General features: G+C 35.9%; 1 protein-coding gene and 1 long non-coding RNA gene across 6 annotated transcripts; both read left to right on the top strand.

The window, feature by feature from the left end:
- Window positions 1-1,777: 1,777 nt before the first annotated feature.
- Window positions 1,778-7,647, top strand: LOC122067047 (probable leucine-rich repeat receptor-like protein kinase At1g35710). The gene is made up of 2 exons (XM_042630892.1): window positions 1,778-5,770; window positions 6,922-7,647. The coding sequence occupies exons 1-2, from the start codon at window positions 1,828-1,830 to the stop codon at window positions 7,281-7,283; spliced, it is 4,305 nt and encodes a 1,434-aa protein (XP_042486826.1). The 5' UTR covers window positions 1,778-1,827; the 3' UTR covers window positions 7,284-7,647.
- Window positions 7,648-8,308: 661 nt separating this feature from the next.
- On the top strand, window positions 8,309-12,087 carry LOC122067044. 5 transcript variants are annotated; one of them, XR_006136561.1, is made up of 6 exons: window positions 8,315-8,744; window positions 9,810-9,966; window positions 10,087-10,427; window positions 10,968-11,034; window positions 11,144-11,460; window positions 11,559-12,087. It is a non-coding gene; the product is annotated as an uncharacterized LOC122067044 (long non-coding RNA). The 5 variants fall into 5 exon arrangements; XR_006136562.1 differs by having other exon boundaries at window positions 8,316-8,744; window positions 11,144-11,305; window positions 11,398-12,087; XR_006136559.1 differs by having other exon boundaries at window positions 8,317-8,744; window positions 11,144-11,305; window positions 11,395-12,087.
- The last annotated feature ends 2,723 nt before the right edge of the window (window positions 12,088-14,810 follow it).

Here is a 14,810-nt window from a genome sequence, read left to right as displayed (position 1 = left end):
CCCAAAGTTCTTTTTTCGTTTAACTTATAATATTGGTTATAGGAAATCAGGATTATCTGAGCAAGCGGCATAAAGGACCATGCAATTGAACTACATTCATATATAGGAGGGCAATGAAATCATTTCATGTGAACAAGATAGAGATAGAGAGAAGATGCTAGTGTATCCTCAACCGATGATTCAAAGAACCTTTTCCCATTGGTTATATAGGTGACCATATAGATTAGCCACAAGTTAAATTTTGTTAGTCTTATTTGATGACATAGCCATAATTTTAAACTTTTCTTTTTGTATTATATATTCCAACTTTTCATTTTTTAAAACATTGATTTTATAACTATTTCTTTGAAGCTTCATTTGCTACATTGTGCATCATGCTTGGGGTGATCAATCTGAATTCTATTACTTGAAATGTGCTATGTACCAGATTGAGTATCGTGAAATCGCCTGGATTGGACCCGTATCGATTGAGACTGATCCTAAGTCTTGATCGTTTTGATATCAATCCATTGGTACAACTTAAGGATAAAAAAGTAATAAAAATCGATATATTTTTTTTTTAAGAGAATAGGGGTAAATCTAGGGTTGTCAAATGGTATGGTTTCGATTTCGGTGGGATTTATCTTTTGATAACCCGAAACCAAAACCAAAACCAAACCGGATAGGAGTAAGCTGAAATCAAAATTGTTTTTATCCGATTTTGGTTTTAACAGTTTTTAATCGGTTTTTGTTATTCAGTTCATAATTGATTTACGTATGGTTTATAGTGTCGATTTTAGGAAATGGTATGTAAATTCAGTATGTAATATCTTACATTTGGTTCACATTTAGAGATCCGAGAGGGAATAGGAAGAGACAATAGAAGATTTAGCATCCCCACCCTCTCCCTCTCTCTCTCACAACCCCATTTCTTACAAACCCATCCGGCGGGGTTCATGGAAAAAAATCGTCTACAATTCCGATCTCGTACAATTCCGTGCAATACCACCTTCAGGGAGTGACACGTGTATTGATACCAATACAATGGTCCAGATATGATTTAAATGCCTCTTCATTGATTTAATGTTTTATTAGTTGTACCAGATCTGAACCATTGTATTGGTATTAATACACGTGTCACCGCCTGAAGGTGGTATTTCACGGAATTGTACGAGATCAGAATTGCAGACGATTTCAACCCCGGGGTTCACGTTTTTGTTGACTTGCGATTACGTTTTTCACGTTCAGCCCTTTTGCAACGCTACAGGCTACAGTGGAGTCCTTCCAACGCTCGCACCGACAAAAACGTAGCTCTTACGTTCACTAATAACCGTTGGATTGTGATTTCTTAGCTGTACTTTTTTTTTTTGGTAAACAGAAATGGACGACATCAACTGTTAACCAAAGGTCCCACACAGTTTATGAACGCTTCACAACCACCACCTCTTGGAACATCCTTACCCTTTCCCTCTCTCTCACAACCCCACTATTTACAACCCCACTATGTAAACAGAAATGCGAGAGAGTGTGCGGGAACACCGACACCTTCGTTTCAAATTTCCAAAAAGTGAATTGCTTTCCTTTGGAAAAACAAAACCGTGTGGGTCTATCTCAAATTTATTTATTTATTTATTTATCTGTACAAAAATCAAATGTGGAAAAAGCTTATACATTATTTCACTTTTCTGATTTCTAAGCCTTGAATCAGTTGTAGTCAGATTGATTCTTCCACATCAAAGAATAAATAGAGAGCATTGAATGGACGACATCACTCTCTATGAACGCTTCTCTATATGTATGTATGATTGATTAACTCACTGCAAACAACATACATACAGTACCGAACCCATGGCTTACTACTCATCCACCCGTTCTTCTCCCACTACTTCTCCGACTCCATTCATGTCGTTTTTCTATCTTTGCCTTATCATCTTATTCCTCAGTACTTCCTCTGCGTTTGGTAGTGGATTAGGGGTCTCTTCCTCTCGGTCGTCATCAAGTGAAACAGAGGCTCTACTCAAATGGAAAGCCACTCTCCAAAACTACTCTGTCCCTGCTCTCCGTTCTTGGAAGCTTACATCATCATCCTCAGCACCAATCCCCTGCTGCAACTGGTTTGGTATAACTTGTAACAAAGCCCGAACCAGCGTGGTTGAGATTAGCCTTCCAGGACTGGAGCTGCAAGGTACGCTTCACAACTTCACCTTCTCTTCCTTTCCCAATCTCCTCCTTCTCAATCTCAGCCTCAATGGACTCACAGGACCCATACCAGATCAAATTGGTAGACTCTCCAAACTGATCACCCACCTCGATCTCAGTGGCAATGAACTCAGTGGTCCAATACCTAACGCATTGGGAAATCTGGTAAATTTGGTTGGGTTGGAACTAGGAACAAACAAGCTCATTGGTTCAATCCCTCATTCTCTGTCTAATTTAACTAGACTAGAGACCCTCTATTTTGATTCTAATCAATTATCTGGTCTGGTGCCTTTAGAAATTGGATATATGAAAAATCTGGTTCAGTTGGCACTATATCAAAACAACCTCATTGGTCCAATCCCTCATTCTCTGTCTAATTTAACTAGACTAGAGACCCTCTATTTGCATGGCAATCAATTATCTGGTCCAATGCCTTCTGAAATTGGAGATATGAAAAATCTGGTTGTCTTGGCATTACAACAAAACAACCTCAGTGGTCCAATCCCTTATTCTCTGGCTAATTTAACTAGACTGAAGAGCCACCATTTGTACGACAATCAATTATCTGGTCATGTGCCTTCTGAAATCGGAGAAATGAAAAATCTAGTTGACTTGGATCTATCTTTTAACAAACTCAGAGGTCCTATCCCTCATTCTCTGGCTAATTTAAGTAGACTAGAGATCCTTTATTTGAACGACAATCAATTATCTGGTCCTGTGCCTTCTGAAATCGGAGATATGAAAAATCTGGTTGACTTGGAGATATCTCAAAACAATCTCAGTGGTCCAATCCCTCATTCTCTGTCTAATTTAACTAGACTAGAGACCCTCTATTTTGCTTCTAATCAATTATCTGGTCTGGTGCCTTTAGAAATTGGATATATGAAAAATCTGGTTCAGTTGGCACTATATCAAAAGAACCTCATTGGTCCAATCCCTCATTCTCTGTCTAATTTAACTAGACTAGAGACCCTCTATTTGCATGGCAATCAATTATCTGGTCCAATGCCTTCTGAAATTGGAGATATGAAAAATCTGGTTGTCTTGGCATTACAACAAAACAACCTCAGTGGTCCAATCCCTTATTCTCGGGCTAATTTAACTAGACTGAAGAGCCTCCATTTGTACGACAATCAATTATCTGGTCCTGTGCCTTCTGAAATCGGAGAAATGAAAAATCTAGTTGACTTGGATCTATCTTTTAACAAACTCAGAGGTCCTATCCCTCATTCTCTGGCTAATTTAAATAGACTAGAGATCCTTTATTTGAACGACAATCAATTATCTGGTCCTGTGCCTTCTGAAATCGGAGATATGAAAAATCTGGTTGACTTGGAGATATCTCAAAACAACCTCAGTGGTCCAATCCCTCATTCTCTGTCTAATTTAACTAGACTAGAGACCCTCTATTTTGCTTCTAATCAATTATCTGGTCTGGTGCCTTTAGAAATTGGATATATGAAAAATCTGGTTCAATTGGCACTATATCAAAAGAACCTCATTGGTCCAATCCCTCATTCTCTGTCTAATTTAATTAGACTAGAGACCCTCTATTTGCATGGCAATCAATTATCTGGTCCAATGCCTTCTGAAATTGGAGATATGAAAAATCTGGTTGTCTTGGCATTACAACAAAACAACCTCAGTGGTCCTATCCCTTATTCTCTGGCTAATTTAACTAGACTGAAGAGCCTCCATTTGTACGACAATCAATTATCTGGTCCTGTGCCTTCGGAAATCGGAGATATGAAAAATCTGGTTGACTTGGAGCTATCTTTCAACAACCTCAATGGTCCAATCCCTCATTCTCTGTCTAATTTAACTAGACTAGAGTTCCTCCATTTGAGTTCGAATCAATTATCTGGTGCAATACCTCAAGACTTTGGTAGCCAAGCATCTATTGTAAACTTCGACTTGGATGATAACCTCTTATCTGGAAGCTCACCTCAACAAATATGCCAAGGACGATCACTTCAAAGATTAACGGTTTCTAACAATAATCTCATGGGTCCTATTCCTGACTTTAGAAATTGCACAAGTTTAATGAGAGTTCGACTCGACAACAACCGATTTGTAGGAAATATAACTGACAGTTTTGGTGTACATCCACATCTTTATTACATTGATATGAGTCACAACAGACTATATGGAGAGTTGTCACCAAATTGGGGAAAATGTAAGAATTTGACATTTCTGAAGATTTCTGGAAACAATATTAGTGGAAAGATACCACACGAAATTGGTCAGTTAACACGACTTGGACTACTTGACCTTTCTTTCAACAAGCTTATTGGTGAGATACCAATGGAATTGGGTAGTTTATCCACTTTGTTACACTTGAATTTAAGTGGCAACCATATTTCAGGGCATGTACCAGTTGAAATTGGTAAATTAATCAATTTGGAGCTTCTTGACCTCTCGGCAAACATGTTAATTGGATCAATCTCGGTTCAGCTTGGTCAATGCTCCAAATTGCTGTCATTAAATTTGAGCTGGAATTCATTGAATGGAAGCATTCCATCTCAAATTGGTGATCTAGTATCCTTACAAATTCAGTTGGACCTTAGTCATAACTCAATTAGTGGATCGATACCACCTGAGCTTGCAAAGTTGATGATGCTGGAAATTTTGAACTTATCCCATAATATGATCACAGGCTCAATACCTTTTTCTCTTGAAAATATGGTTAGCTTAGTATCTCTTGATCTATCCTACAATGAGTTAGAGGGTGTTGTTCCCAACACTAGGGTTTTTAGAAATGCTTCTTCACCTCAAGCATTTAGAAACAATAAGGGGTTATGTGGTGAACTTCAAGGTCTACTTCCTTGCAATCCATCTCTTACAAGCAAAGGATTGAAAAAAAATGGACATAAAGTCGTCCTATCCATCGTTGCTTCTTTGATAGGACTTTTGTTCCTAATATTTGCAATTATTGGTGTTTTCTTCCTCTTGCGAAAAAAAGTGAAAAAAGGGAATATAGAACAGGCAAGAAGAAACCATGGAAATGTATTTTCAATATCGAATTTTGATGGAAAGATTGCTTATGAGGACATTATTCAATCAACAGAGGATTTTGATGCCAAATATTGCATTGGAATTGGAACTTATGGGAGTGTTTACAAAGCAGTGCTACCTACTGGCCATGTAGTCGCCTTGAAGAAGTTCCATCCGTTGGAAGGTGAGATGATAGTTGATGATGAAAGCTTTGGGAATGAGATTCGTCTGTTAACAGAAAAAAGGCATCGAAACATAGTCAAACTTTATGGATTCTGCTCTCATCCACGATGCATGTTTCTTGTTTATGAGTATATGGAAAAAGGAAGCATAGCACGTATCTTAAGCAATCAAGCAGAGGCTATTGAGTTTGATTGGCAGAAAAGAGTAAATGCCATCAAAAGTGTGGCCAATGCTTTGTCTTACTTGCATCATGATTGCATTCCCCCAATAATTCATCGGGATATTTCAAGCAAAAATATATTACTAGACTTGGACCTTGAGGCTCATGTATCTGATTTTGGCATTGCAAGATTATTAAAGCCAAACTCATCTAATTGGACGTCACTTAAAGGAACTCATGGATATATTGCTCCAGGTATTTAAATTTTCAATGCTCTATACTAAATTTTTTTTATTGTAGTTTGAGGTTTCTTTATTTTTACTGAATTGGGCCATTAAAGTATTTTCCATCTTAGTATTGAAAAAGGAAAAGATAATGTGTTTGCATCTTATACCTTCAAGTCCAAGGGGAGCATCAAATTATTATAGTGAAAAATATAATGTTTGAACTTTGAAAGATTTAGTTCACAATCATAGGACTTTGATTAAAAAATTATATTTTATTTTCTTTTACTTACAATCATTTTCGAATAATAGGATGAATATTGCCATGTCCTATTGTTTGTTATTTATATGTTACATGAGAAATTATTAAATTTTCCATCAGTAAATACCATTTAGATTCTTTTTTACTTAAGTTAATGCATTATATAAATTAGAATGAGTACAAAATATTTCACATGGACTAACCCATGTCTTGCCAAGTGGCAAGTAGTGAAGCGTTATATTCACTAGGCATAGTGCATAAATATATATATATATATATATATTAAAGGCCACAATGCTCAATATTAATGGAGAAATATTGGGCACAAGTTTCTTCCAAAGCCATAGAGAGGACATCTCTATATGAGCCACACTTTTTAGCCATATACCTTATTGGATGGGCCCCAAATTTTGTCGAGAGGTAGATCCCAAGTCTCTTATTCACATTTGATGTTTCAGCCTCACAGAGTTTTCTTGGTGGCAAAATGAATTATTAAAAGTTTTATGATTACAGAGAGGGTGCATGGATACCAAGAGGTGCATGGATACAAGGTAAATAACTTAAGGGAAAGTGGTTTCTGTTCCGCAGGGGGGGGGACGGGGAGCATGGCCCCTGTGCCCAGACACATGGGGGTGAAATGACTGCTCTATCCCCCATGAAATACAAAATGATGCCTTATTGATGCTTTCTCGCACGCTCCCATTGGCCCTAGTATGTGCACACGCAGTGACCAGGCTCCCCGCCTAGGAAACACTTCCCCATAACTAAATTTGAGTTTAAAATTGATAATTGATGAGTGCAGACCATGCTCTACCATATTCATCATTTAAAATATATTGCAGTTTCTTGTTTCTATTAAAATGTATTTGTTGTCCTATTTATACATTTTCACTCAGCCTCTTTCTTTTCTGACCTTGCAGAGCTTGCATACACCATGGCTTTAACTGAGAAGTGTGATGTATATAGTTTCGGAGTAGTGGCATTAGAAACAATTATGGGAAAGCATCCAAGGGAGCTCATCTCATCCTTAACATCATTAGTTGGCCAAAAGATTCTACTAAGGGACATGTTAGACCCATGCCTCACCTTTCCATCAGACCAAAATGTTGCAAAGGATGTGGTTTCTATTGTGAGAATAGCACTTGCATGTTTACGCAATCACCCACAATCCCGCCCAAATATGCATCAAGTATCAAAAAAGCTACTTTTTCTCCAACCATCATTTGTGGAGAATTTTCATACAATTACTGTAGGTGACCTAAATGCTATTGAAATACAATAATTATGATCGACGACTCATTTGACCAACAGGGGACTGACGCGATTCGTTTAAGACCACAATCAAAATTAAACAATAAATCTCAAGGTTAGCATTTTGTTAATTTCATGGTTATCAATCCATTTCATTCCAAAACTATATCATCCTTTTGGGCTTTTGATAGGGATGGCATGGCTAAAGTCCTCACTGTGTAGACCATAGAGCTGATCTTTATTTCTTTGGAGGTGATTCTTTTCTGAAAACTTTTGTAATTATGATTTATCTATTTTAATACGTATGCTTAGAATTATTAGTTATATGATTTTAATCTTATTAAATGAGGTTTTTCTTTTGTCAATTTAAGTCAGTCTAATCTTTTTCTTATTTTGGAACTTGGAAGTGGTAGTTAAAGTTGAAGGAAGCCGCAAAGGCTGCCTTTTTGTTTCAGCTCATGTTGTAGTGATGATTGATTCCAAGGGGTTCCTTTTTTGCCTGCCACTTCTCTTCCATAGTAACATAGGCTCAATTTGGTTGTATAAGATATTATTGTAAATGAGGAAATGTTATGTTGTCGGATTATCATGTTCCTTATCTTATGCTTTAGTTATCTTGTCTATCAAGCTTATCTAATGTATCATTTTTTGGATACAGAGGGAATATGAATAATTCAAGGTTGTAAGGTGTTCTGAGGCTGGATAAAAAAAAGAGGAAGTCAGTTGCGACTTCTGCAGCAGAAGAAAGAGAGTTGAAGGAGGGAGAGACGTATTTATTGTAAAAGAGGTTCACTTTAGGTAAGTTTCAATTCTTTATTTTTATATTTATTTTTATTCCTATATTTTGGCTTTAGATTTCTGTTTTTGCTGATGGCTATGCCGAAGGTAAAGCAGTTTTCTAAAGAGCCTTGATTTTTTTGCCTTCGAAGCTCTGTTTTGCTGATGGCCATGCCAAAGGTGAAGCAGGGTTTTGAAGTGGTATTGTATATCTCTTTCCTTCTTTTTATTAATTCAATTGCTGACTTTTTGCAAAAAAAAGAAAGAAGGAAAGAAAATAAGGAGAGAGCCAGAGACCAAATAGGGAGAAGGAGAGGCAGAAAGGGAAGCCTCTACAGAGGGAGAGAGGTGTGTGTACTATCCTAAAAAGAAGGAATAAATGGAGAAGAAAAGAAAAAGAAAATTTAGGAGAAGAAAGAAAGGAGAGAGGGAACTGTGTTTTGTCTTGGAGTAAAAGAAAGAAGAAGATATATCAGTTGGACTTTAACCATTATTTGGCTATAGTATTTTAAATTGGTTTTATTGTTCAAAAACTGTAATTGGACATATGTATTGAAAGAATTTGTAACTATGAATGGAAAATGTTCAGGGTTAGATTTAGTTGGACTCTTTATATGGAATAGAACCCTAAGGCATTGTTGCATGCTTGTATAGGTAGTAGTGCCCTGAAGTGAGTGAAACCCCAGCTGAAATTTTCGAGTTAATTGATTGACATGTAAGTGGAACTTGACATGATCCACATGTATTTATAAATATGTTTACTTATGTTATATTATTCCGAGAAATCAATTGTATTGTTGTTTGTTTGCGAAACTTGTTGTAAAGTTCTATAGATCAGAAACTTGGGATACAGGTCCAGCATTTATTTTCAATGACATAAAGTGGGACTTTTTGCAGCACCCAGGATATAGATTTATTGGTGGTGGAGAATTAAAGTAACTGCTTTGTATTTGTTCCATTTGGGGATGCTTGGATGTATTCTCTGTACAGATTTTTTCTTTCAATTCTATTTTTCTGACCATTAGCAATTATATATATATATATATATATATAGACATAGACATTTCTTAAAAGAATATGAATTTATGCTATGATTATATAGAATACTTTATAAATGTATTTTTTTTTTCATCTTATAATTGATTTTAAACATTATTTATATGAATGACTGTGTGACATGATTATAATCCTTTCGAATAGGGGGTTAGGTGTTAGATGAGGCATACATGTTTGTTTATGTTCCTCTCTTAGCCAGCAGAATGGCTATATATAATGGGATGAGTTGTGATGTGATGTACCACGTAACCCATGTTTCATCGTGTGTGCCATCTAGCCCATGGTTTCGTGTATGTGTGCCACGTAGCTCATGGTTATGGTCTCGTGACTGTGACTATTTGATACATGAGATGCCTCACACTTATGTTTGCAGTTGGCCGTGTATATCTATGACTAAAAAAAAGGAATTCATGGTTTTAAAGTTTAGAAGATTTTTCCATGTTTTCATGAAATGTTTACATTGTTTCATAAATACTTAGATCTATCATGTTTTATGTTATGGAAAAGTTATGAAGAAAATTTCAGAAAATAGGTATATGTTCTTATGGTGCATATATACAAATAATGTGACATCTTTAAAATTCCTGCTTATGCAACATTTTTCTTAAAACTAAACTACATTTAAGGACAAGAAAATTCTAATTAAAATAGTTAGGATTAATACTGGTTTCGTTTATATCTGCATTTATTTGAAGGTTGATTATCCATTTGTTATCTTTGACAGTTGGAAAACTGCATCATCTATGTGATACTCATGGTTCGGCTGATGGCTATGCCAAAGGTACATGAGTCATATGAGTTTTCTTTGGTTGTCTTAAGTTTTGTTGATGGCCATGCCGAAGGTGGAGTGTTAAATCAATTCTGTATTTTTTCCCACTTAGGTATGCATAGATTTTAATCTTTTGTACATCCTAATCTATTATTAATAGAATCTTTTGCTGACCTTTAGCTAGAAAAAAATATTGTTCTATTTGTTCTCTAATATATGACTTGTGTAGCAGGTATTTCTTGGAAAAAATGGTGTTCGAGATGCCATTGGTAAGAAGATGCCAAAATTGAAATTGACCTACATATTCAATCACCTTCATTTCAGAGTTGCAAAGGAAAAGCTTACTGATTGGATGTTTATGACTATATCTACTAAGAACTGAGTCAACTTAGTACAGAATTTGCTGTGGATCACATAAAAATGAGATTCACTGCCATTGCAGTGAATATTATAAGCTGAATATAGTGCAAAGGTTCCTCCCTTGTATTCCTGACCAATCCAGTGTCATTTGTTGAATCTTCTTCAGCTATATCTCAGTCAATAATTCTTCTCTTGCAGCAAAAACCCAACAAGGTACTATCTTAAAGTCTGATTAAACAGCTCAAATTCCTGATTTCCCTGGATTGCCTCAAGAACATCAATTAACTATAAATTTAGTTAAATCTCCCAAAGGAGGTTTTCAATGGACTACCTTCCTTATCATTGATTCTGTAAAAAAAAGAAAAAAAAAAGATTCAGAGGACCCTAATTGATTAGCTGGCTGCCGGTAAAACAGTCATCTCTAGTGCTCCAGTATCCCTCCTCCACAGGCATTGAAGGATATCCCCGGTAGGAAATGGCTGATGTCTCCCTAATGTTTTGCTTATGTCAAATGAGGCGCGTCTCCTGTCAATGGGGTAACAAACTATTCCCTTCTCTTGTTTAGGAGGCAATGGAATCATGGATAAGGAATATATAATAGACCAACATATACTTCAGAGGATATAAACACTGAATATCTCTCCTTTCACTCTCTTTGTTCCATTCAACAGTACAATGTTGGTTTTACATCTTTGATACTTCATATTATACTATGCTCTAGACATTGTCCTGATCGTTTGCTTTGTGTGATAGTGAATTAAAAAAAGAGGACAAATTATTAAAAAACAGAGGAAAGAAGTTTCGGTTGAAGGGGGAAACAGTGAGTGATATTTATAATTTTTCAATGTTGGCTTATTTGCATATCTTGCTTCACATTGAATTTATGTTCCTTTTTTATCCTTCTCTCAATATTTCCTTCCTCCTAGCAGGGAATAGCAGCTGCACTTTCAGCTTATTGTCATGCAGAGCTTTCTAGCCGCTGGAAGTGCCTACCATTGTTCATATATTCCTGGGCTTGATGTTGGGGTTGTCTCATGTTCTGCAATTCTTGTATTTGTGGTCACTAGATCTTTTGTGTGGGAATTAAGGAGGTACCTTAACAATTATTATTTTCCTTTCCATGGAAATTTAATTTTCATTTTAGTCTTTCAATTCAAACACTATATATTCCTTGTCATAGTAGTGTTGGAAGGAAGGGGGCACACAAGAGTTAAGGCTGCCTAAGAGTCCTCTTTGAAGACTAAAGGTTAGGTGGTGAGACTTCTTTGGAGATTTGCATGTGGATTGCGTATGCGAGTTGGTTACTGACTAAACTCTCTCTCTCTTTCTGTTTCTATATAAAAGGTGGGGGAGTGAGAGGGTAATGTATAAAGGTAAATATATTTCTGATTCTCAAACCATGAAGCAGTCTTCTTGTGATATCTCGTTTTTACTTTGGTCTTTGTGAGGACGAAAGAGGGGAGGAAAGAAGGAAGAGAAGGCGTTATCTTGTATTGGGTTGTGGCATGACGGCGTTCTCTCTGTCAAGGAAAGAAAGAAAGGTACTGAGTTTTTTCTGTATTTTTTAATGACATGTTTGAAGGTGACAGTACTATAATTTTGTAAATCCACCTTTGTTTGGTGAGTTTCTTTGTAACCCAAGATGTAATTTTTTCTCTTGATATTTTGGTAGCCTCTATATTGTCTAGAGAGGAGATCTTGTATCCTCTTTACTATTATAGTGAAAGTTTTTACCTGGACGAGGTCCCGTGGTTTTTTCCCTTTCGTCTTGAAAGGGTTTTCCACGTTAAAAATGGTGTGCATTTGTAGATTGAGTTGATTTGTTTCGGCGTCATTACTTTATATATATATTTTTGTTATCATTGTGGAACTCCATTAACTTGTACACAAGTGGAAAATTGTTATTTTTTCCAATAAATAGTTGGTGCAATCTAGCTGGGTAGGATATGGAGTTGCCTAATGGGTAATGACTCATTAGATACAGAACGAGGCATATAAATGCCAGCCAAGTCAGCAAGAAAGAAAGGAGATGAAAAGTTGGGGGGATTAAAAGTGAGAAGCACGACTATGAGATTCAAAATTAGCAAGGGAGTCTGCAACAGTGTTCCCTTGCCGAAAAGTGTGCTTAAAATAGATCTGAGTGTAAGGTGAGATAGTCATCAATGATGTGAGCGATCCTCCAAGGAGAGACACTTGTAATCCGCTTAAGGAGATTGATGATCATTATATTACCACTCTCCAAAATGATGTGGCTGAAACGTAGCTCTACACTTTGTTTTATATTGTAGTTTTCTCTTCATAGCAGCATAGTAGAATATTTGATCTCGAAAAACGATAATGAACTACTTATTTCACAAGCTACTCCTGTTCTAATATTCCAATTATTGTCTTTTTTTGTTTTTCCATTTCTCATAATTTTGATTTATAGTTCCTGAATTTAAATTTTAGGTTCCTTGGTTAAATTTTTTCCTAAACCTAATGTAATTACTCCCTTTTCCATCTCAATTAACATGATTAGTGTCTTGCTGGTTGTGCTAAATGTTCCTAAACTTGGTTAGCAAAGTGCATGTGACTACAAATTGGTTCAATTATCCATATGAAATAATAAAAATTATCTCTATGCTATATGGGAATATGGGCAGCATAATTGTTGTATGATGCTATATCAAATGATGATTCGGATAACATAACGGCTGTATGATACTATATCACGTGAGGATGCAGACAAAATAACGGTTGTAGGATACTTTATCACATGATGATAACAGTTGAAATAATGAATTCTATGTAAGCTAGGATAAAAAAGTTACATGTACTTTAAATCCAGTTGTGGTTGATGATTCTCTCGACTCAGGGGCGAAGACATCACTATCTTCTTGCTTTCTTGAAGGAAACAGTCTTCAAGAACTACAATCTCCCACTGGAAAGACCTCCCCATATGTGTATATATATATTGTTAAATCTATATTGTATGTGTGTGTGTGTGTATATATATATATATATATACATATACAAGAAAATAACTTTGTCTGCTTGTGTTTGTCTAGTCCTAGCTACACAAACGAGCACAATACGATGGCACTGCACCATGGTCCCAAATGCATCAACGTGGCCTCCCATTGGCCTATGCACTAGCACAATGGTTGCGGAAGCGGTTAGGGTTCTCATAATCATATGGGCAACAGAACCTTGCTGGTCTGAAATAGGAACACTAGACTTGCGGGGCAACAGGAGGGTGCGTAAGAGCATATATGGCATTTTCGCACCATGTCCAGTCTGGGTGTTTCCTGTGCCAGACTTGTAGAGTTCTTTTTCCCTAGTATATTTACTATATCTTAATCTATATCTTTTCACAAATATATATATATATATATATAAATATAATTTTGGGGAAAAAAATTGTACCAGAGTGTGGCCCATGTGCCAATGACCCAGCCAATGAGAATGCACACTTGATCTATACTTTCAATCTGTTATTGAGGCTTGTTTTTTAATATATAAGATATTTCGGATTATGCATTGAATGGGTTATATAGGTTCAAGAAACAAGTGTATTTGTATAGAAACAAATAAAAATAAAAATATTAATTTTATATATTGTCACCACTCAAAAATCTCATATTTATGTCTTCATAATAAAATATTCGTAATTAAAATTCACAACTATAGATTTTTTTATATAAAATATTCGTCATTACAAAAGCGCAACTACAATTGAGGTAAAAATTTACACATCTAAATTTTGTAGTTATAGATTTTGCTGCACAAAAAATTTCAGCACCATGAAATTGCATTTATAAATTTTGGAGTACAAAATTTCGTAGCCAAAATTCGTATAAGTTTTGGGGCGTAAAAGTTCGCAGTTAAAATCCACAGCTATAGATTTGCTTTTAAAAAATAGCACAGTGAGAAATACGCAACAATAGATTTACTACAGAAACATTCGCAGTTAAAATCCACAGCTATAGATTTACTGTGGAAAAAAAAGCGCAGTTAAAAATATGCAGCAATAGATTTACTACGAAAACATTCGCAGTTAAAATCCGTAGCTATAAATTTGCTGTGGAAAAATAGCGCAATTACTAATCTGTAGCAATAGATTTAAAATCAGCAACTATAGATTTGCTGTGGAAAAATATCGCAGTCAATAATCTGTAGCAATAGATTTACAGTGGAAACATCCACAGTTAAATATCTGCAGCTATAGATTTGTTGCGAAAAAAATTCGTAGTTAGAAATCCTCAACAATAGATTTGTTGTAGAAACATTCGCAGGTAAATATCCATGGCTATAGAGTACCTTGTCCCTGCGGTGTGAAATCCGCAACTACAGACTTAGCGACAGCACTTGTAGCTGTGGATAGAAAATCGTAGGTAATTCATAGCAATAGGCTACTCCTTTTACTACGGAAAAAACCACAGTTATAGGCCTCCTTTGTGATAGTGTGCTATCATATCCTTTTTCCTTTCGATATTGTTTTGAATGATAAGAAAGAGTTAAATGATGAGATATTTTCACTGTTTTATTAATTAGTTACTTCATTGGCAACCTCTGTGGTGGATCTCTTGCGTTCTGCCTATCATTACTCGTCTAGCT

Source organism: Macadamia integrifolia, unplaced genomic scaffold, assembly GCF_013358625.1.
Source record: "Macadamia integrifolia cultivar HAES 741 unplaced genomic scaffold, SCU_Mint_v3 scaffold2684, whole genome shotgun sequence".
NCBI classification, from domain to species: Eukaryota; Viridiplantae; Streptophyta; class Magnoliopsida; order Proteales; family Proteaceae; genus Macadamia; species Macadamia integrifolia.
Note: the sequence above shows the minus strand (reverse complement) of the source record. Positions and strands in the feature narration are given on the sequence as shown.